At 39.9% G+C, this 24772-nt stretch overlaps 1 protein-coding gene across 2 annotated transcripts in view; it reads left to right on the forward strand.

Moving 5' to 3' along the window:
• plod2 (procollagen-lysine, 2-oxoglutarate 5-dioxygenase 2) overlaps nt 1–8990 on the forward strand; it is a 47611-nt gene extending 38621 nt beyond the window's left edge. Inside the window, exons 14-20 of one of the 2 annotated variants that reach the window (XM_055151122.1) lie at nt 2672–2734; nt 3645–3758; nt 4947–5012; nt 5131–5235; nt 6797–6943; nt 7755–7880; nt 8228–8990. In XM_055151122.1, the coding sequence (XP_055007097.1) occupies nt 2672–2734; nt 3645–3758; nt 4947–5012; nt 5131–5235; nt 6797–6943; nt 7755–7880; nt 8228–8383 (777 nt within the window). In that variant the 3' untranslated portion in view covers nt 8384–8990. The remainder of the gene's footprint in view (nt 1–2671; nt 2735–3644; nt 3759–4946; nt 5013–5130; nt 5236–6796; nt 6944–7754; nt 7881–8227) is intronic. The other variant, XM_055151123.1, reaches the window with a different exon arrangement.
• Nucleotides 8991–24772: the final 15782 nt, after the last annotated feature.

The following is a 24772-nucleotide window of genomic DNA, read 5'->3' on the forward strand; positions in this document are numbered from 1 at the left end:
CCTAAGGCGTGGCTCTTTGCTTAACTCTACGCCAACTCGGGAACCTCCTGTAAGTTTTTACGCAAAGTCTGGAGACACGGGGAGAAAAGCGACACTCGTGGAGAGAAGCAGAAGTGAACAGAGTTTGAGGAAGTGTTTGATCAGAAAATCCACGTATATAGAAGAATTACCTTCTGATTTGCGCATTTAAGTGTTTGGTTCGCCAAAATACGGAGAAGGGCTGTTTATTCCACTCATTATTCTCCACAATATTATACATTTGACACTCGTGCACGAGCGCGGCCACGTTCCCGGACTCAGTGTAGCGCAGAGTCCCACAGTCCACACCGCGACCATAGACTTCTATAGAACACAGTCTGTGACCAACACAGAGGACGAAATAATGACCCGACCTGAGAGAAAAACTCTTCCCTTGGACGCAGCAGGAGCCAGGCTTTGATTTAATGAACGCAACTTTAACACTTTTACTTTAGTCTTTACGCACCGAGCGCCAGAGTGACCTGAGTCTGCGGACAACACGAAGCCTACTGCCCGAACCTGACCCCAACCAAAATCTTCCCTACATTTTTGTGTAATGGGGAACTCTTGTACATGAGAGCTGCTCTCTGACAATATGAAGAACAGAATAATGCCCGTGCCCGTCCCGACCCAGACCCACACTCACAGGTTCAGCAGTTTGGATGTTTCGTGTGGACTTTAGTTGGCAGAATAACATCTGTATCTGATGTGTTTCATGCTAAATCTGTGTCCTCGTATCCTCGTGTCCTTCCCTCGCTCCTTTCGCTCTCCAGGGGAGGGCATCTGAATCTCTCGCACGCGCTCATAATTTGCGCGTGCACATATCTACGTGTATGTGCATAAATACAGGGCCAGTCCTCACACACTTCATAGACAGACTTAAAAATATAGCGATAAAACTCTTGAAACAGCGAAAAAACACATGGTCTTTACTGCAAAGATGTGCTGCCTAAATATTATAAAAAATGATTAAATGAAAAGATGAGTCGTTGTTGTCACTTTTAGTTTTGTATTTATTTATTAAACAAGGTTTAATAAAGTCTTTAATAAAGTCTTTGTCGTGATCACGTGGTGCTGCGTGGAGCGTCCTCCCTCTGTCCCGCGTGTCTCGGTCAAACCCACTGATTATTGGCTCATGTTTAGGGAAATCTCATTCACCAAGTCACTTTCACATGCTCCTTTTATGGTGAGGTGGAGGTGTGGAGAGGGCGTGACGTGACGACGTAGGTTTACGTGTGCAAATTGTAGTTGCAGGTGGGATTTATAAAGCAAAGATTGCATGGTTTGGTGCGTGCGGTGGGTTTTCTAAATATGGAGTTTGCGTGGCGCACGCCTTGTCGTAGCTACTAGGCGTACGCACTAACTTACGACAACTCCTGCGCAGTTTTTATAAATGAGGCCCCAGAACTGAGACCAGGACTGAGACTGGGAACAGGACCAGGACTGAGACCTGGACTGAGACCTGGACTGAGACCTGGACTGAGACCAGACTGAGACCAGACTGAGACCGGGACCAGACCAGGACTGAAAATGGTTTAGTCCTGGTTCAGTCTTGGTTCAGTCTTGGTTCAGTCTTGGTTCAGTCTTGGTTCAGTCTTGGTTCAGTCCGGCATCACAGTTTAAATCCCAGAAACGGGAAATGGTCATTATCCTTTTTTTCCATTATTAATTTAAACCCAAAATCAAAAACTGAAAAAACAAATCATTATCTGTTTTTTTCATTTTAGTTTTGGAGACAAATAATGAAGAAAATATTTGTTTTTTAGTTTTCTTATTTTTGGTTTTATTTTGAAAAACAAATGAACGAATGATACACAGATTTTTAAACCATGTTATAATCTAACCTGGAACAGAGCGTTTTTAATTTAAGAAAAGAACTCAGCCTAAATATGCAGGAAAAAAACACAACAAATATGGATATACAAGCGTAATATGGGCCCTTTAAATTTTTTTGCGCATAAATTGAATTTTGGAGTGTTGACATAGGCAGACAAATTCTGTTTCATAATTCTGTGCTACTTCCTGTAATTTTTTACTTTTCTTTTCAACTGCCACTTATTCGATATAAAACTATGATAAATATTTAGAAGAAATACTATCATCCAAAACCAAGTCATAATTAGAAAAAAAAAAACATGAAAATCTGTCATATGTGCTTGAATATACTGAATGTTAACCTTGATGAATCAACAGTGCAGCAAACAGGACACGGGCAAGTATAGTGAATGTGGTTCTTTTGTATGTCACCGAGGCATGGCTTGCCTGTGTTTATGGAGGGCTCTGCGACGCTTAAGATCTTAAACTGGCACTTCTACACTTCTACATCCATCACCCTCTCCCCGTCCTACGTGTCATGTGACCACAGACAGTGCACTCAGCTGTAACCCCTGGCTGACGGCTGACAAAAAACACTTTCACTTTTCACCTAATAATTATAACCCGTGTCCAAACTGTGCACTTTTGGATTGTGTGACTATTTCTCCCAGCATGCCTTGCATTTCCTCACAAAGACATCAGCTTCAGAGGGACCCTTGCTCTTTTACACACAGGCACATGAGCTGTCCTCCTTTAACTATGTGTATGTGACAAATGTGTCTTTCTAACATAAGTATTTATGTTATCGTATTGACATAATGCTTCTCCTTTATTTTAGACCAGTCACAGAGAAAAAGACTCCCCTTCTCCGGAATCATTCCATATGCTCAGGCCCCCGAAGGTTCCCATTTGTTTTGATTATTCTGACATGTCCAGTGGCTTAGATCATAGCACATTTTCACAGTCTAGTCTTTTATGTGCATGTTGTAAATGCAAAAGCCAATTAAAATACAGTATTGTTAAATTGTCAGATTTTTTTATGTGAAAGAGCAGGATTTGTTTTCAATAAGGAATGCCTGGAAACAATTTGATCAGTGAATCTAAGTGTAAAAGTATTTGGTTTAAGTGGGAGAAAACACCTGTTTTCCTGTTTATCTTGGTTTTGTCAAATAGGAGGAGGGTCCATTTGCAAGTCCTCTGTCCTGATGCCTTATTTCAAACAGCCCCCTAACTGTAGCCACCTGCTCACTCAACTCAGACTGATCTCAGACTAGGCTGCAAAATTATCACATATTATCTTTGGCATACGTTTACGATATGTATTTGTAATTCCCTTCCCAAAATTCTTACTCATTTGTCATATTTGAAATCCTACAGAAAGCCTAGTCTGATAGAGTCCAAACGTAGAGCAGCCTTCACTTTTCCCTCTAGTAAAAGTAGTATTCCTTAATTTGCTTTATCCCAAACCACGTCCTTTCCCTCCTCCTGTAATCTAATCTCACTCCCAGCCCACAACGCCCTGCAGCACCCATAAATAATCCCAGATTATTTATATGGCACTTATATTTCTGTTGGTTTTACCCACCAATCAAGCATTTGATTGTGACAAACACCCTTTCTGCAATTAAACTTGTTTTAGCCAGTGGAATTAAAGCTATAATTGAATGCCTAAATCAGTTAGAGTCACGTAATGAAGACCTGCCGTGCATTAGGTGTTCAGATTGTGTCTAAATTTGGATCCATTACTGAGAAAGCTGTTTTGTAACTTTGAACGCAGCTCACTGAACTTTTTTTTTCTTCGTTTGCCACAGGGAGTCTTCATGTACATAACAAACCGCCACGAATTCGGGAGACTAATTTCCACAGCCAATTATAACATTTCTCATTATAACAACGACTTGTGGCAGATATTCGAAAACCCAGTGGTAAGTCATTATGCCCGTATATTATTCTGCTTCATTGTGAAATAAAGAAACAATTACTCCTGTAGGCACAAATGAGCAGCAGGCACCTGTGAATGGTATTAGCGGTAATGAGTAAAGGATAGCGCTGAAATAATGGCTTGTGAGTAGAGGTGGGCGATGTATTATATTGCTAATGTTTTGAAGGAATTCCAAATCTGAATATTGACTTTATTGACTTTAATGAGTTAACTTCCAAAAAGATGCAAACAAGGTAATATTTATGCACTTTTTAAAATTATACTGTCCATTAACTTTTTCCGTGCAAATTGAAATTCACAGGCCAATCAAAAAGTGATCCAGTATCGTTATGATATCAGGAGAATCACTAGCCAGGCTGGCACCACCTAGTGCCTCTGCTCAATTTCGTTTCTCTCCAGTAACTAGGTCAGGAATCAAAATACAACAGACGGTTCGCAAAAACCCCAGAAGTGCAAGTTCGGGCACCAGCCAATCAGCGAAGAGTCATATATTCAGTGTTGTCAACAATTCCCGAGATCGAGGATTTAAAGCCGGAATAAAGAGAATGTTTGGTAAATTTCATCAAGGGGAAAGATGTTATTGTCTTTCTTCTTAAGGGATTTGGGAAAAGCTTAATGTACCAGTTAGCCCCATTATATATGTCATGACCAAATAGCAGCGATTGTTTAAATGATAAAAAGTACCCACCTACAGTTGACCGAAAGAGATCTAAGGCTGCGAGGTCAGACGGTTTGTACGAAGTCAAACAAAGTAAGAAAGGCTGTTGAATCAGGCTAGAGAATCACTGCAAAAATATTAAAGTCCATTGCTTAACATTTTAGCATTAAATGAATACTAAAATAAAATAAAAGCATTCTTGCAACTTCCCCAAACCTGCCTGGAGATGGAAATTATATTGCTTTGGATAAATGGTGAATGTTCTGAAGTATGATTTGAACTTTCCATTTCAATCCAAAGATAAGGTTTAAATAAATGTAAGATACACACTTTTATGTCACTTACTGCCCTTACTGGGGGATGAGAAGATGTGAGGTAATATAAAGTTTAGGGATTTTGGCCTGGACTTGGCACGCTTGGTATTTGAGGTGGGATTAACTATGTAAGGTATGCAGGTCAGCAAACAGTCTAGACAATACAGGCCTTGACTAACATTAAATCTAATCTCCACAGGACTGGAAAGAGAAGTACATCCACCAGAACTACACACAGATCTTCACCCACAACTACTTGGAAGAGGTAAGAGTTCAAGTACATAATAAATACTACAGCAGGATGAAGTATAGAGGTGGCATGTTACATTTCTCGGGGTTTCTCGGGGTTTTGAATTCTCCCTTTGTGCGTCTGTGCGTTGTAGCCCTGTCCGGATGTGTTCTGGTTCCCCGTGCTAACAGAGAAGGCCTGTGATGAACTAGTGGAGGAGATGGAGCACTACGGTTCCTGGTCCGGAGGCAAACATGAGGTCAGTGCTGAGAGCGGAGGGACACTGGACAAAGCGCTCCAGTCAGCACTCAGCGTTGGGTTTTCCTCTGTGGCGTGTGCTATTATGCAACGCTCAGGGGCTGGGTCAGTGTTTTGAAGATCGATTTTCTTAAGATGTGGTTTTTATTTTTGATATGTGTTTTTACTAGATTGCTAGATTATAATATTTTTTACTTTTTTTTTTTTTTTTGATTTGTAGACTTCATTGAAATTTCTTCTCTGCACTGAGGCTGTTATTTAACCCGTGTCTCTGGGAGCCTGTGAGAAGATGATGTGAAACATAGTCTAGTGCACAAGGACTAGATAGTATTTGAACTAAAGTGGTAGTGGTATTAGTGGTAGTAGTAGTAGTAGTAGTAGTAGCAGTAGTAGTAGTAGTAAGTAGTAGTAGTAGTAGTAGTAGTAGTAGTAGTAGTAGTAGTAGTAGTAGTAGTAGTAGTAGTAGTAGTAGTAGTAGTAGTAGTAGTAGTAGTAGTAGTAGTAGTAGTAGTAGTAGTAGTAGTAGTAGTAGTAGTAGTAGAGGTGGTAGTAGAGGTAGTAGTAGTAGTAGTAGTAGTAGTAGTAGTAGTAGTAGTTGAGGTGGTAGTAGTAGAGGTGGTAGTATTAGAGGTAGTAGTAGGAGGAGGAGGAGGAGGAGGAGGGTAGTAGTGGTAGTAGTAGTAGTAATGGTAGTAATGGCAGTAGTAGTAGTGATGGTAGTATTGGTAGTAGCAGTGGTAGTGGTAGTGGTACTAGTAGTAGTAGTGGTGGTACTAGTAGTAGTAGTGGTAATAGTAGTAGTACTGCTGGTGGTAGTAGTAGTAGTAGTAGTGCTGGTAGTGGTAGTAGTGGTAGTAGTGGTGGTGGTGGTAGTGCTGGCGGTAGTCGTAGTAGTAGTAGTAGTAGCAGTAGCAGTTGCAGCAGCAGTAGTAGTAGTGGTAGTAGTGGTGGTATTAGTAGTAGTAGTAATAATAGTGATAATAGTGGTAGTAGTGGTAGTAGTAGTGGTAGTAGCAGTAGTAAAAGCAGGTGTAAGTAGTAGCACTAGTAATAATAGTAGTAATAAACAGTAGTAGCACATTTTTAAGTTACTTTTTATACAACAAGGATTTAAAATTTTAAAATATTTTAAAGTAATTCCATTTTGATTTGGTCTATTCCCTGAGCCCAAACCATCACAAATACAACACACATAAATGATAATATATGCCACATTCACAGTTTTGATTTGGTTTCACGATGCTGATTTTCTTAGAGTTAAACCTTTTACAATGGTTGTATAATCTTGCTTTATAAATGTAATGCGTGCGCCCTGTTTTATGTAGTTAGAAAGTGGTAATTAGCATGTGGCACAGTTTGCCTGGAAAGATGAATGGGTGCGTTTGGGAAAGGCTCAGCTGTATGGCCCATTAAGCCTGGTGCTGCAGACAACAGCACTCCCTGTGGTTAATAGTCACCAGACACACACACACACACTCCTACTACTGCCAAAACTCTGTCTCTCACTCCGAGGCGGCCAGGTCATTTGTTCCGTCGTTAATCATGGCGTTGTGTCTTCTCAGGACAAACGGATCGCTGGAGGTTATGAGACAGTGCCCACCGACGATATCCACATGAAGCAGATCGGGTATGAGAAAGAGTGGCTGCACTTCCTCCGAGAGTTCATTTCACCAGTGACACTAAAGGTCTTTTCTGGATACTATACTAAGGTGAGTGAAAACTGTAGCCATAGCCAGACATGTTTGTACACTAGGACAAAGATTGATCACAATGAAATCAAAATCTCAATTTGAACGGATGTAATTAGCCAACAACAAAGGCTGCAATTAACTTTAAGTACTATCATTCCATTCACAAACAGCTGAATATTCTGTTGTATCCTGTAGTTTAGAGCTTTCCAAATATGTTAAGGCCTCATATTACGCTATTTCTGAGCTGTTATTATGTTGTTTCCTTATCATAAACACCTGGAGTTTTGTTTTGTCCGATTCACACATGTTTAGACTTAGTTCTTAACTGCAAACACGCTGTTCCACCTTGTGATGTCACGTGGTAAGGAAGCGCTGCACTGTGTTTCTAATTTCCATACACTTTCAGTAGAATCAGTTGGATGATTTCAACCCTGAAATTTCCTATCTCTGCTGAACAAAAGTTAAATGTTAATTTGAAAACAACCACTTGATGACATCACAAGGTGAAACAGAGCATTTTGAGCTTTGGATGTAGACGGACTAATAATAAAGGGTTACTCAAATGTGTGAATGAAACAAAACAACTCCAGGTCTGTTTTTGAGGAGGTTACAGCATTATAAAAAGGCTAAAAACTCACAGTGTCTATGTAGAATCACTTTGTCATTTCGTATTTCAGTATTTTTGTCAGTTCTGCTGGACACATTTTAAATTTCAATTACGATGTTTATCAGAATGTTTTTTCCCAAATCCTTCAGTCCCTCTGTACAGGCACAAATAATGGAAGTGCTGGCTGTGTGCTGTGTGCTAACATCAAGTGTATCTATTTAGGGCTATGCCGTGATGAACTTCGTGGTGAAGTACACTCCAGGTAGACAGTCGTACCTCAGGCCTCATCACGACTCCTCCACTTTCACCATCAACATCGCTCTCAACCACAAGAACACAGACTTCCAGGTACTGGGATAGGATTATGTTTGTTTTTCTCTATTTCCAGCTGCGATGAGTGCACTTGAGAAGAAACAAGAAGAAGCAAGATGATGCATCTTGGGCTTAGCAATGAATGAAATTTTAATTGTGATTCAGCCATTTCTCATCATGAATGATTACTTTTATAATCAAGAGGTTCACAATGAACCAACCAAACCAAAGCATATGGATTGGACCAGAGTTCAGTGAAAGTTTGTGTGAAATTGCAGTGATTAGAATGTTTAAAAAGATAAGCCATTGAGATTGTGCCCTTAGCCCTACATCAAAACAATACTTTGAACTCCTTGTGTTCATAATAATGTCATGTGTTGCAGGGTGGAGGCTGCCGTTTCCACAGATACAACTGCTCCATTGAGTCTCCCAGAAAAGGGTGGAGCTTTATGCACCCAGGACGCCTGACCCACCTGCACGAGGGCCTGCCCACCACCAACGGCACCCGCTATATCGCTGTGTCCTTCGTTGACCCTTGAGCCTGGCTTTTGACAGAGTTTTTTACTGTTTCTGTTTCTTGATTTGTAGCTCAGATTTGTTTTACTATTTTAAAGCCAATGCTTTAAAAGAATAAAGAATTGTTATACAATCTCTGTCAAACAGAGTGAAATGTTGAAATGGAAGTGACAATATTCACATGAAAGATACACAAAAAACAAGTGACAATCATCAGAAGAAAACAACACACAGTTATTTATTGTTGGGAATGAAACTGCCAAGTTGAGTCTGTAAACACACTGGTAACCTTGTGAACTGTAGCCGGGTTAGCATTGGCCTGCTCGCTCACATGGAGTTTGTGTATCTATTGATCATTCAGGAAAATGTCACTGAACTTTTGGTACTGTAATCTGCTACTGGTGCTGCCCTTCTGTGCCTTAAAGCTATAGATGGACTTTACTTGTTTTCTTATCCTAAGCTGTCACACAAATTTGATTTGTGATTTTGTGATGTTTTTTCCACAGTTATAAAAGCCTGTAGAATCAAGTTATGTTTAGTTTGACCAAATGCAACAGTCTCTTTCTTCAAAGTTTTCTGTCACAAATTCTTCCGCCATGTTTTTGTTGGACCTGTGTGAATGGATTTTGATAAGCACCGAATAAAGTTGTTTAACTTATTTTTGAAATAAAACAAAAGCCTGATAAAAATGCAGTGGACTTGTATGGGTTTGTGTGTGTGTGGAAGTGATTACGTACACTGTGATGTGTCATGGTTCAGAACAGGTCCATGGAGGATTGGAGTACAGTACATACAGTAACACATGGAGAAACAATCTGAGCGCGGCGGGTTCTTCTGGGACGTGCAGAGGAGGAGGAGGCAGGGCGTGGTGATGATGTACATTAAGTGTGAATGTAGTAGAGTTTACCTTGGGGGACATGAGTAAACATGTACTGGGGCTGTACAGGTGGAGGGGGGAGGGCTACTGATGAAATCACAGGGAGCCCAGTTCACAGAAAGTCAGCTTTGAAGAAGAGAGGAGTGACTCAGACTTTTCTGTCAATGGCCACAGCAATCAGCAACAACTAAAGATGGGAAAATATTGACTAGATAGATTTCTTTCAGTAGTTAGCTCAAAAAAGTTCTGAATCAGATTTTTTTTTTTTTTTTTTTTTTTTTTTTTTGCCATTGTTAGTGAACAAAATTCAGAAACCTTGGGTGAAATGTTTTTGCAATGATACCACAATGGTTTTCAAGTACCACCACTTAATGCTATTGACTTTTTATATAACCTTGAAGTAACTCTGAGTTGATTTAGACACAACAAATTTGACAGTCGAATTTCACCATCTTGTAAACCAGTGAAGGTTCTAGTATATGTCCTGGAGAAGAGTTGAAACACGTCTGCATCTTATCAGATCTCCCACAGCCCCCCAGAGACCACCCCTCGCCTCATGACTCAAGAGCTCCGTCCATGGATATACTAGTACGTGCACGTCTACAGCAGGGCCTGAGCTGGATGTCTGAGAATCTGTTGGAGCTTGAAAGGTAGAAAGAGGGAGAGAGAGGAGGAGGGAAAGGGAGAGAGAGAAGGGGGGAATGAGCAGATTTAGGTCAGCACTGGGGGTAAGGCCTGCACCTCAAAGGGCTTCTTTGTAGCCATCACTTCCCAGTCTGTGTTGTGTCCAAAAGTTTCTGAAAGGTGACATTGATCCCGTGCAGGCATGCAGGACATACCTCATAAACCAGCCGCCTCACAAAGATAGGACTTCATACAGGGTGTAGGGAACGGCCAAAATAGTGAGAGAGGAGGAGGAATATTTAGGTGGGCAAAATGTATAGTTTTAAAAGGGCTCAAGAACACTAGTGCAATTCAGCAAAAGAACCTTCTTAGAGCTAATAATGTGGTTTATAAGAATATACTGAATGATGAACTTTTTTAACACCAGAAAGTTTTTCTGCATGAAATGTTCCACAGTATGGCATTAAAAAGCTCTACCTTACGTTTATTAAATTACAGGTGGTTTTATAGCTTAAAAATACCTAGGCAAACATTCTGACTGTGAGCAGGTCTGACCTGTAATTTGGTCTGGTTTGGACTGCATGAAGATAAAACAGGTTTAATAACATACTGCAGGGGTGTCCAAACTTTTTTCATCAAGGGCCACATATCTAAACACACACGAAGCAGAGGGTTGATCAAGGGCCGTAGACTGGTGCTCAATACAGTGAATCATTGAAATATGTGCATGTTTAACACGTTAGAATGAGCCATCAGTCTTTATTCATACTAAGATCCTCATGTGGCATGAAAGGGTGAGTCTACATTGATGTCTTGGGGTAACTACTGGCTGAACCAATAATTAACAATTACATTAAGCTAACTCATCATAGAGGAAAAGAACCAACAATGCCACTTGGGAGTTGGCCCAGGACCAGCTCATACATAAAAGGTTTGTTGTTGATGAACAAAGACATAACTGACACATATCAAAAGTATACAGTTTATTTATACATTTCCCTTAAATAGATCATTGTGACAGTAATGGTGTTAAGACAATTTGGTTCACAGTTCACTGAATGACTTTGGTTCCAAGGACAGTTTGTTCAGAAATCCAGTCTGAGCTCAAATCTCCGGAAAACACCGGTACACAGAAACGGCAAGAAAAGGCAAGGCGGCGACAGTGCACTCAACTCCTTGGCTCAAGATCTATCTAAAGTAAAATACACATTACCCCTAATTGTACAACTAAGCAATAGTTTTGAAGGTCTGATATTACGCCACACACACACACCTGTATTAGTGACTGGACGAATGTGGCGGAAGGGCAGAATCCAAGCAGCCAGCCCGCCCACTAGCTGGCATTACGGGCGGTACACAGACGCCGCAGCAACATAGGCCCATGGCAACAAGCACTAAATAAAAGCAAGTAATCAATGCTAAAGACCTTACTGAATCTTAAACTTAACACTGAATCTGGAATAGTACCTGAGAGTGGTGAACAAGCGGCGTCAACAGTGGGAAACTGGAAGTCAGAGCGTGAGGTCAGAGGGCAAGGGGATGGAAAGAGAGCACTTTTATATGAGTGATCAATAGTTAGACTGCACCCAAGTGAAAGAGCCCACCCTCAGGCCATACACTCACACTTAAAACCACACACTAAATATTAAATATTATCTTCATTAAGGTAGATTTTCAAAAACCTTGCAGTAAAAAGTTAAATTTGGGCCAATTCACCTGGAAGTCTGAGGGCCAAGAAAAATTTGTCTGAGGGCCGCTTTTGGACCTCGGGCCATAGTTTGGACATACCTGCCACACTGTGAAACATTCTAGACAAAACATTAGCATCACCATGGACAAGCATTTGCGCACCTTTGACCAGAAAAGTTGCACTGCACTTTTAAGCCAAACTATGTGTAACATGTAATCACTCAACTTAAATCAAGGGCTATGTCATCTTGCTGTGAGACTGTCAGACCCATTTGTTGGTATTTTTACTGAATAAACCCCCTGCATAGACCAGCTCAGCCCCAGGTCATAGTGCGAGGAGGAAAAGCGTGATACTAAACAACATACCAGAATGCACTGCACCACTAACTGCAGGATGCCATAGAGACAAACAGTGTTTTAGAGCAACACTTCCTGCCTAAAAAAAACAGTGAAATTAGGTGTTGGGATGAGATGCCTGAGGTCACAGTGTGTTTGGGCATTCGTGGAATTCAGGGTTTAGATCTGAATGGTACAGAGCATACCACTGGTGCCAGTCTAGAACGTGGTATGCACAAAGACTGTTATTAGTGAAATGTTTAGATGAGCACAAGTATCCAAGATAAGCTTAAAAATAAACTAATGTGAAAGTGTGTTGGGTGATGGGTATTGTTTAGGATAATAATGACAAGGACAAATCAGGAGAATGGCCATATATTACACAAAACTGACTCTTGTGAGCTTTAAGCCAAGTCAGAGTGCTGTTTCCTCCTGAAAAATATAACCAGAGTTCTGTTTTGTTGCATTCACAAATGTTTGAGAAATCCTTTATTATTAGTCTGTCTACATCTCCAAATCTCAAAATGCCCTGTTCCAACTTGTGATGTCATGAAGTAGTAGTTTTCAAGTTAACAGCAACCTTTTACCCTTAGTTCAATAGAGATTGGCGATTCCAGAATTGAAATAATCAAGTTTAAACATACAGTGAAGCACTTCCTGTATTACCACATGACATCAGTGTTTTCACAGCCTAAATGTGCAGAGTTTGTGTGTTAAACATGTGTGAATGAAACAAAACACAACTCCAGGTATGTTTTTGATGAATAAACATTATATCAAAGATCAGAAAATAACCTAATATGGGTCCTTTAACAATTTAACACAAATATTATCTCTTTCAAATGCAAAAAAAGTCCACCAAATATTGCATATACGTAACTGAAAACACATGAAAGGTTCAATACGTACTGGCTGTAATTTCCTGAATATAGTAACGCCTAGTTGTTAGTATACACAAACCCAACAAGGTCCAAACATTTCACCCTAGAATAAACTAAGCTCATTATTGTATATTATTGTAGTATTGCTTAATGTATGAAGCCATTAGAAACGCCATATGTACAATCACTGCCAAACTGTTTAGGCTCGGCTCCAGCTCCGGCAGGCATCCGTCAGCCAGCAGAGCACTTATGTCCTGGCACTTGTTGAAGAAAAGAACATAACAGCAGGCCTCCTCTGTGTGTGGTGTGTATATGTGTATATGTGGTATGAAGCGTATGATGGCCAGTGTAAATGGACTGGGTGGTGTTTGGATAGCGCGCTTGGGTAGGGGTACACGGGTTCAAGTGCAGTGCAGCTGTGAGTCAGGACTTTAGTGGAAAAGTACTGAGACGGAACACAAATATGACCAGGAAGTGTTGGGGACGCAGAGTGTGAGGGTAACGGGGAGGTGGTTGGGTAAGCTGAACTCCATGACAACTTAAAAAGGAAGTATGTAATGTGAAACTTTTTTTTATATTTCAGTGTGATGACCTTAAAAATAAATTAAATTGTAAGAGAATGTCATCTTATGCTAATTTGAACTATTGCATTACTGTGCTGTGCCAGCCCCACACTGCCAGCTCAGTTAGTTTTATCTTGGACATCATCAGAGGTATAATACTTCGTACAATGGAGCATTGGCTAGACAGGACAATCACAATAATAATAATGCAGTACACTTGTAATGCACTTTAGAGGTCTGTCAAAGCCACTCGCTACACTCTCACCATTATTAATTTACACTGTACTGGGTGGTGGTAAGATATTATTATAGCCACAGCTGCCCAATCCATGCCCCTCTGAGCACCACCAATCATCCACATGCCACTTTTGTACTAGGCCATGTGGGTGAAGTGTCTTGTCTAAGGACACAACGACAGAACTTGGTGCAACCTGGAATCGATCCTCTGATCTTGTGTGTCTCCGGCCTCATGTCTCTTCTTCCAACTCTTGGGCTACTACGATTTAATTTACAACACAACATAAAACATACACGCCAATTAATGATCAGTGTTTACACTAGTAGTTTAGGGGTAAATGCTCTGTAATCACCAGACTTCAAAGTTTCTGTTTTGACCAGACAAAAGTATAATAGGTACGGCTCCCAAAATTTTACATGGTTGGATTTTAAAATAAAAATATATTTATTAACTAAATCACAAACAAAACGATACACTGTTACTGCCTTTTACCTTTGCACAATTCCTTATTTTTTGCACATGAGGCAAAGGCAGAGTAGCCAGACTGGCACCACCTAGTGCCTCTGCTCAATTTCATTTCTTTCCAGCGACAAGGTCAAGAATCGGAATACACTAGATGGTTCACAAAAAACCCTGGAAGTGCGAGTTCAGGCACCAGCCAATCAGCGAAGAGCCAACTAATTTTTGACCAAACATAATGTTACAGCGTTCTGCCTTTGTAGGGCAACATACATTGGTGAAGATTCTTCTAGAGGCAAAAAGTTGTGTTCTGATGCCATCTTGTAATATTAAGTCATTCAAGACAATGTTCTGGCCCCAGACAGGTTCTGACTCTCCCTCTCTACTCTTACTTACAAATTTACCCCAGTGTAACTTTATATTGATGATTTCAGGACTACTATTTCAGCTTGACTTGGACCTAAATTAAGACTTCCAGGTAGGTCGTGTTGAGTTGTATAGTCCATGGTGCCAATTAGAGCAGATTGCATGCTTTTAGTCTATCAGCAGCTCACTCCCTTTTTAACAGGCAGACTGTTTACCATCCTGGAGTAAACTGGGAGCAAGTGCCATTTAACCAAATTACACAGCAATGCTCAGTAAAAACAATCACAACCCCACACTCGCACACACTGACACCAGGCATGTATTGATTTATGGCAAAGGCAAAGGCGTAATGGAGACACAGTGAAGTGAGGAGGGGGAGCCACGTATGAACTACGATTAGTCAGTGACATTTTGAGCTATCAACATGGGCAACAGTGTTTATGCTCTTTCAGAGGACTGAAAGTTAGGGAAGTTGGTCTCTAGTAGTGTAGCCAGAAGTATTGAAAATCTGATATTAAAATTGTTAGAGAAACTAAATACTCATTTGCAAATACTGATACTGAAATAGTCACATTTGTAAGATAAACTGAACCTTTCCTGAATAGCTTTATGAGCTGTTTCAGAGCCTACCTGCACTTCAGATGGATTACACAAATATAAGGAAGTACGAGGAAGAATAATGTGTGTTCTTTTGTGTGTGTGGTTTTTATTATTATTATTGTGGTATCGGAGGTGGTATTCAGTATGGAGCCTCTTCATCATTGTATTGAAATCGAGGCTAAAATTTTGGTACCATGACAACCAGAGATGGGGACTTGCAAGTCGTGACTTGGACTCAAGTCAGACCTGAGTCACTATTTTTAGGACATGAGACTTGACTTGATAAAATGGACTAAGACTTGGGACTTGACTTGGACTTGAGGCCTGGGACTTGAGAAGACTTGAGAAGCACTTTTAAATCTGAATTCTTTCTATTCTGACTGTAATGATTCACACTAAGATCCTGTCAAAACTTTTAAAAAGGAAAAATTAACATTTCTACATCTCTTACATAGTCTATAAATACTCATATATAAATATACTATGATTTTTTTTAAATACAATTTATCTTAAAAGTCATATAAATTGCAAAAATCTAAGCTGTATTTGGTACTTTGGTTTAAAGACTTTAAATGACTTGAAGCTCAAAGAAAACAACTTGGACTTGACTTGGACTTATGGGCCAGAGACTTGAGACTCGACTTGGACTTGCCTGTATTTGACTTGGGACTTGCCTTGGACTTGACTCGGACTTGAGGTCAAAGACTTGGGATTTACTTGAGACTTACAAAACAACGACTTGGTCCCACCTCTGAAGACAACACTAGTGACTACGGCTCATGCAAAAGATGACGAACACTCATTTCTTAGCTCTATTTAGTATTGCGAAAGAAATATGGCACAATGCTTAAAACTCCTGTCACACACCAAGAGAATTCTAGGTTGATTACGAGAATGTCACTATACATTAAACTCATCAAGACACTCATCTCCTAATCTATTCCAGATGACAGACAAAAAGAGAGCCTTTCACCTCCACATTCATCATTTTGACTCTTGGATGATTGAAAGATGATAGGAGCAACCGAAAACACAAATATTCAGATTTCTAAACTAACTTTTAACTTGCAATTTTCAAGGTAATGTGATGTCATACTTGTCAACAATGCTATTGTAAAATTAAGGGAGTTTATTTTTATACCAATCTAAGAAGGTGAGAATAAGAACAGATAATTAGAATGGGTTAATGACACAACAACAGGTAGAGTGGCACACAAGCAATTAAAGATAATGTATGCAAGCAATTAGTAGTCATTTTGTGCATATTTAATTCTTTTTCTAAGGGGGTTTTGTTAGAATTTATTTCTACAGGCACTATTTTGAGTACTTTTCAATAGTTAAAGGCCCCATATTACACTAGATGGTCTATGTTATAAAGTTTATCCTCACAAACATACTTGGAGTGGTGTTTTTTTTTTCATTCGCGCAGGTTTAAAACACAAACCCTACATATTTAGGCTGAGTTCTTTGCTCAGACAAAACCACTCAGCTCCACCTTGTGATGTCATGTGGAATACAGGAAGTGCCCCACTATGTTTTAGTCTATGTTTATATGATGACGTCTGAACAGAAGATGCAAAAGTGGCGTTGCGTCTTCACTTTTTTTTCCAGGTTTGGACAAGCATTTTCGGGAGGAAATCTGTGTGCATACGGCGATGCAAAAGTGTGTGTAATTCGAGTGAGTATGCATGCCAGGCACATGTATGTGACATAAACGCATACGCGACGTGAGGAGATCTGATCAGAATTTTGCGTCTTGGTCGGTGTAGACGGAAATGCTACGGTGGAGCTTATCCATCTTTTCCACTCTGGAAGGTGGTTTCAGATTTTTGCATTTTTAAGCCCCAAAAATGCCGTCACCGTCTAAACGAAAGGCACTTCCGATAAAATATTTTGTCATTTTTACCCACAAGCGTTCTTGTTTAAACAAGTCCTCAAATTATATACACCTTCACTAGAATCATTTAGATATTTTCAGCCATGGAATTGACAAACTCTAGTGCACAAAAGGTAAAAGGTAGCTGTTAACTTGAAAACTCCCTCTTCATGACATCACAAGGGGAGCACATTTTGAGTTTTGGAGATGTAGATTATAATAAATGATTACTCAAACATCTGTGAATGAAACACAAACTAAACATTACTCAGGGTATATTTCTCAGGACGTAACAACATTCCAACACATTCCAACACGACGAAAAGCTCACAACAGTCAATTTGGCGTAATGCAGGACTTTTAAAAGACACATTTTACTGGGAATTATGCTAAATTCTCTGCACAATCCTGTATCCGCTCTAGCGCCGTTGCATAGCTGTGAGCAGTTGTGGGAGATGTAGCAATGTGGAAGCAGACTCGTGACTCTCCCACAGTGGCCCATATGACCTCATGCCATAGACAAACTCCCTGCACTGACTGTCTGCTGCCTTCACCTAATTGCATGTTTCACTGTGCTTCGTGGCTCCTACTCCGGTTCGGTTTTCAGCTCTTCTTCTCCAGGTTTTGTACTCTTTAAAAGCCGGGTGTGGGTGCTCCGAGTCCTCCCCGTGAACTCCCTGCTCCCGCCAGCACCCATAGGAGACTGGCAATCTGGTGACCACAGCACATCAGGACAAAACCAGCCTCCCATCCGCCCCTAATCCTTCTAATTGTGACTTTTGGAAGTGAGTTCAAAGACGTACCACAAGTTAAGAGTTTTTTTTTTTTCACTTGGGTACCTCTGTTGTGTGCACAAAAAAAAATCATCCATGCTGGATGCTTTGGTTAAGAGCTCTACTGTTGTGGTTTAGGGCTGTTACGGTAAAGTCATCATGCTGGGAGCCATCTTTTTATTTCAGAGTTTGCAAATTGATGTTATGATCTGGATGAGGTGGAAGCAGTCATGCAGTTTTTTCAGATATCGGATTTCATAGGAAGGATACTCCTAGCCCCACACCACAAACACTAGTACTTTAAAGAGGATTGTGTTAGTTTTGTATGATTTATGATAAAAGCTACATATGATTGCCAGTACTTTTATCAGTGTCCAAGTCTGAACACTTGAAAGTAGAAGTCTAGAAAGCTGGCAGCAGAAAGTGTTGTTGGTAATCTTAGCTTTTATAAGACAGTGGTATAAGTAATTGTCCAGTTTAAGTGAAAGTCAACATTTTGCAATTATATTACTCCAGGGCTGTACAAAATCACTTCAGTCAAGGGTTTGTTGGGGTAAACTCTCCCTGCTATTGTGAGACATGAGATACTGGGACTTTAATAAAAAAGGGTGTGTTTTGGAATTGATTTATTCCCAAACATTAAACAACTCAATGGACAAAGGATTTACAGTTGAATTAAATCTCTGCACCAATGCATTTGTATGAGCCTGAAGGTACAAACTATATTTTATTTTCATATTAGCCAACAGCTGATAATAATAATATTGCATTCTTCTAAGATAAGATTTTTCCAGATGCTCAAAGTTCACTCACTTTACAATTTTGTGCATTATTCATTCATTCCTTACTACTTAGATACTATTGTAGGAACAGCTGCCTGCACTAGACTGCCGACGGTGAGGCTGCCAGTCTGTGCCAATGCCCCTCCGACCACCACAGACACTCACTCACACACAAACATCCACACTCTGCAATGTGGATAAAGTGTCTTGCCGAAGAACACAATGATGTAAGCGCTAGACTGGAACCATTGTCGCCCCACTGTGGCGCCTTCCTAGCAGTCTACCATCTTCGTGCTAACCAGGCCCAGCCCTGTTTTGCTTCTGAAATCAGACGAGATCAGGCATTGGCAAGGAGGTATGGCCCATGAATAAAACCATACATACCCATAAGAACAGTGTTTGTGTGAAAGTAAAAGATAAATGATGATGTATAATATGTATTTTGATGTAGTAAACCAGTGTCTTGTAAATTGGTTCAGTCAGGGAATAGTAAGTATAAGTAAGATAATAAGTAAGTTGCTGTATACCTAATAATAGTGTGATCTAATCCTTTACACATTTGTATATGTGCTGTTGATTTGTTTTATCTGAACCTACTGCATCTTGTACCACTGCGTAACATCTGCTTATCTGGCCCTGTGAAGGAGACTGGTGCAGGAGCTACTGTACGTCTTTGAAACGGATCAGTTAATTCAGCATTTAAAGGTCAGTGGTTGTTGGAGAAAAAGTCAAGTTCTGGTTACCATGGTCCCGTACCCCCATCTCTCACCCTTACAACGACTTATATATCTGTAAATACTCAATATGGGCAGAGTACAGAATCCACCATTGTGTATGAAGTTACCCAGGCGAACAGGAATGCAAGGCTGATTCACAAGGTCGAGTTATTCTTTACTGTCTCTGCTCACGGCACTGTCCTACTGAAAATATATGCTGTGGTCAGTAAACTATAAAAACATTGGAAATAACCCTCAATGTTTGATATATCTTTTTATGTGGATTGGGATTGTCAAAAAGAGGCAAATATCCTTGATTTATTGCCTGGTACATACAGTCCATATGGTTCCACTTGTGCAGCATCTAAATCCCATAGTATCAGATTTCCTGTACACTGTGCACTGGGTCAAGGATACAGAGAGCACACAATGAAGACAGTTATTACAAAACAGAGAGAGAAGATATCAAAAAAAAAAAAAAAAAAAAAAAAACATTGAGAAAGAAATCTGAATTTGAAAGAAGGAAATTTGATCATACCATAATACCAATGCTCATTCATAAAATATGAGCAAATATGTAAATAAAACAGATTAAAAACAGGTTGAGAGAAATAGACATTTCCATGGTCAAACTCAAGGTGCACTATGTAACCTTTCTTAAGGGCCTATCACCTGGTTGGAGACTGACTGGCCTAGAATATTCTTGCATATATTCATTACAGCTGCACAAAACTGGTAAAATATGCATTCCTCTCCACATATCTGACCTTTAACTACTTGCTTGTCTCTATAGACATAGATTTGAGAAACCATGGAGAAGTTTAATGCCATACTGTGGTGCATTTCAGACAAAGAAAACACATTTCCACTCTTTGGACACGTAAGGACCCTTAACCCTACACAAAAGCTCTTTTAGTTCAGAATGGCTATATATTTTATTTATTAATGTATTTCGGCACTTTTCTCAAAGTGGTAAAATATAACACAAGATTCTCTGCAAAGTTTAATTTGGTTATTTGCAATTCATCCAAGAGTGAAAACTATAAATGCATAAAATTAGCAGGCAGTTCATGTTGATTGGCATTTCAGTGAGTAACATTATACTAACTGTTCCTATTTCTGACATTAAAAATCAATTACGCGGTGCTATAAATGAACCGGAGGGGCCATCTTGTATGATTAATAATTCATATCTTTGGACGTTTATGACCGTCCCACATTGTGATAATGATCAGATTTCCACTTTCATTTCATATCACGACCTCAAGGTTAATATCCCTGGATTAGGAATCCATACGCTTATTTACATGCAATATGATTCTACGCCCACTTTAAAGATTACAAGAGCTATGGGGTCAATTACTGTTTACAATTTACTCATCATTTCAACTCTTACAAACTTACAAACTTTTGCTTAGCACTGATGATATCTTGTTCTCAGGTGGTAAAACTCCACGTTATGAATCACAATGCAAATATCTGGAGATCGGGCTGGAAAATGATCTGTACATTAGCGATAATGATGTGGAATGGTTCTCGAGTGAGCTGTGATGGAGCGAGGAACATCAGCTGCAGCACTGAGCTCCGATCATCATCACTCCTGCTCACATGAAGAATTACATCACATAAGCACAGCGGCACTGCAAGGGAGAATTTACACGCTGCTATAATTATGCCAAAATTATTATGAAGTGTGCTAGGATCCAAATCAGGAAAGGAAATTAGGTATGCGGGTAGTATAATGATTAAAAACGACATAATCTTGGGAAAACAACATTGTGCCAAAAGTTTGAACTAAGGCTTCTCGTATTATTAGTGGTTAATTTGCCTATATCCAGAAAACTGTACATGCTTCAGTACTTTAAAAAGATGTGAGTCTGATCACTGGTGAATCTCTTCATTTTCAGGTGAGTGTGACTGACAGGTGCATTAATCAGTCTGTCTGTGTCAAAACAAATATGGTTGATCATATGATAGTGTGAATGGACAGGTTATGGTAGTTTATAGTGGCCACCAATAGATACAAAAGCTCAAAGCAGACTTTACTCTGTCTCTGGCCTTTTGTACTTCCGCTCTGTCCGTGTAGTTGGTCTGACTACTCTCGGTGTCTGGGGAGTGCGTCATAGCGTCCAGGGACCCAAATATAACAAGAGACTGAAAAACATCACAACTATTTGAAGGGAGAGAAATGTAGTTTTGTTTCCTCCCGTTTCGCATGGGTCACTAAAAAAAATATTATCTCATGGCACCATCACGTTTTGCCGCCATGTTTGAGAAGCAACAGAGTGCGTGGAGACCAGACTGATATAAATCTGTATCCCCAGAAAGATTTCATTCTGAACATGCCATTTAAAACTGTTTCCAGCGCTATATTATCAGATAGCGGTAATGACACCATCGATCAATAACTTGTAACTCTAAATCAGAAATGTCCAAACAGGCTCTGGTACCAAATGTGGACTGAACAGACTGATGTTTGTTGGCCTCAAGCCTCCCAAATGGCCCAAATTATCAAACTAACATACAAGAAATACAGTGTTTTTTTTACAGTGAGCTTTCAAAATCCTTTAGCTTCAAGTGTTATACAAATAAATAAACATTCTGAGCTTTAATAAAGATGTAGTGATTCATTCAAAGCAGAGCAACAATGTGAATGATTCATTGTATTGAATGTACCACCAGTCTATGGCCCGCAACCTTTTATTACAATGTTCAGCTCTCAGTGAAAGAGTTTGGGCAGCTTTGCAACAAGGAAGCCAACAACGTCATTCAATTTCTCTTAGCGACCCACTGTCTTTCCACATTAAAGCACCATTTATTTTAGTTTGGAATTGTTTAAATTTCGCTCAAATAGGCAGTGAATGACTGAATAAAACTGATTTGCCAAATATGAAGCATTCAAACAAGATTACCACAGTGGGTGACCAATGAGGACTGCTCCTGGCTGTGTTGTACAGCTATTTATTTTGGTTGATATTGCTATAGCTACAAAGGGAAAACATGCAAACTCCACTCTGATTTTAGACTTAATCTTTGTGTACCAGCTTTACGTATTCACCTATTTCCTTCAGATGAGTCATATAGGAGAAACTTACACCCCCAACAGTCTGATGCCTTCTCCATGTGTGTGACAAGGTGTACGCCCCCCGTCACGATTTATGCTCCTTGGACCTGGTTTGCGGATCTTGATGGCCTCTCTGATCGAGCAGTGGAATGAGTTGCTTTAGCACAGGTGACCTTGACTCCTTGGCATCCTATCTAATCTAATAATATTATGTACAAGATTACAAAGGCGGTAATTCTCAGCAGAGGCGGCGCTACCATTAGACAAAATAGGCTCCTGCTTAGGGCCCCCAAGCCTGGAGGGGCCCCCAACCAATTGCCCTCAGTGCCACTAATAGCCGAGGCCTCAGAGCAATTTGATTTTCTCTCAATATGACATTAAATGAGAGTAGGTTATTTTTAAACAATAATCATAAGAAAAATAATAATAATCATATGTCATGGATGTAAACAAAAATGTAACTGTACGAGCAAAAAAATAAAACTACTTTCAGTTCTGGTTATCTAGTAGGCAACCTAACGAATAAGACAAGTTTTCAGTCAGACAAGTTTTCAGTCCACCTTAATTCACAGAAATAGATATGTGCATGTCTCAAGAACAATGGGGAAAACAGACAATAAATATATTTAAAAAACAAAAAACAAAGCAGACAAATGGTGCATTATAGTGAGTCCCCAAACTCAAGTTCGACTAGGGCCTCCAAATTCTTAACTCCACCCCTGATTCTCAAACCAGGAGATAGGTACTAGCCTGGGTGACCACCTGGAACAGTTCTAAAAGCAGGAGTTATATTGTGGCGAGACATGGTTGGATGGACTCTGGAAATTTAAACTTATAAAAACAGCCATGGTTTTCAAATGTACCTTCAAAAACACAGTGAAACAGCAGAAGGTGACACCATAAAAGTCTAAAAGTGTTAATTCTACAAAGAAAATATACAAAGAATATGTTAATGCTTGATCTCATTTTTTTTATTCAATTCTTGTGGCAATTCTTTGGTCACAGTTTCTTCCAACTTGAGGCCAGAACCTGTCACCTTTTAACAAAACATTTAACAGGCTAGTTGTTGTTTGTGGTGTTGTAGTGAATCTGAATGATAACAGTGTAATGGTGACTGGGCATCTGACATCAAGCATCAAAACTGTGACCAGTGCCATTCAGGCTAAATGTCAAAACTACTTCTCCGTCCATAACCCCAAATGAGAATCCGGGAAAGAAAGTCCATTTTCGTGTAAATCGGTTACTGCCATGTCTAATATTGTCCTATTTTCACAAAGGGTTCCCATAAGTTACAGACGGTGGCAGGACATTTGGCTTGCAGAGACATTTTCTACAGAATCTAATGAGTCATGGTAGTCTGAGTGGAGCTGACATCATTTCCTTCGGTCTGGAATGTGGCCTTAACTGTCTGCTCCGGCCGAGCTGTGAAATCCATCTCCTATAGCTCCGGCGGACTTAGCTTTTCACTGCAAAACTCAAATGATAGAGCGCTAGCGATAAGAAGGTGCGCGAGTAATATCATTTTTACTGAGCCACTTTAGGAAGCATTACGGTAATAATAGGAACCGGGAGAGGACAGCGTGATTCTGGTATTTTCCCCAAACGCTATTTACAGAGAGGAGCAGTAATCCAGGCTTTTTCAAATTGCAGGTTTGAGCCACAAAAATAGGCATTAAGTGAGTTTTTTGTGTCCATTATGCACCAGCGTGAAACGGAACATTAACTAAAATGCCAAATTCGATGGTGTCATTACCGCTATCTGATAATATAGCGCTGGAAACAGTTTTAAATGGGCTAGCAGATGCAGGGATGAATATGAATAGGGAAGCATAAAAGAAAAATCAAGGATGGTAAGGTCTTCCAGCACTGATATTGTGAATGATAAAATTTCAATAAATAGGCTGAAATTGTGTGAGCTACATTATAAGACGCGACTGGTCCATGGTGCTGTGTTGCGGGGGAGAGAGAGAGACATCTGGTCAGTGAGCTATGGGGAGTGGAATGAAGCCAATTAGGCAAAACTGTAACCAAACCTGTAGACTCCAGTAATCCAGGTGGCCCAAGTCTACACGCAGAGGGGTGAGGGATGCTAGTGTAGAATTACCCACATTTTTGGATTTTCAATCAAGGACAAAACATCTCATATATAAAATTCATAGGATTAAGAGGCTATCCAAGATCTGGGATGAGGCTATAGCACTACACTGCTCTTGCCCAGACTCCAGGCTCCGGTCCAGTCTGACGCTCCAGACAGGTTCCACTGAGGTACTGACTGAAAAATGGGTCAAATGCACAGTTCTATAAAGGGACACGAATAATCAAATCATGCTTATCTGGGTTACAGGAAAAGCCTAAAAGAATGACAATTGGTGGTATCTTGGTATAAATACTATAGTTTAATTTAAATGTATTATATTACACCAAAATGGTTTCTACTGAGCTTTTGAGCCATGTTATAATGAAACATACACACTAGGGGTGTAAAGATATCCAAGTCTCACGAGATGATATCATCACGGTATGAACCTCACGGTACGATATTTATTGCGATATCGTGGGAAAGCTCAC

Source organism: Boleophthalmus pectinirostris, unplaced genomic scaffold (genome assembly GCF_026225935.1).
Source record: "Boleophthalmus pectinirostris isolate CB_2022bp ecotype Guang Dong unplaced genomic scaffold, ASM2622593v1 HiC_scaffold_15, whole genome shotgun sequence".
NCBI classification, from domain to species: domain Eukaryota; kingdom Metazoa; phylum Chordata; class Actinopteri; order Gobiiformes; family Gobiidae; genus Boleophthalmus; species Boleophthalmus pectinirostris.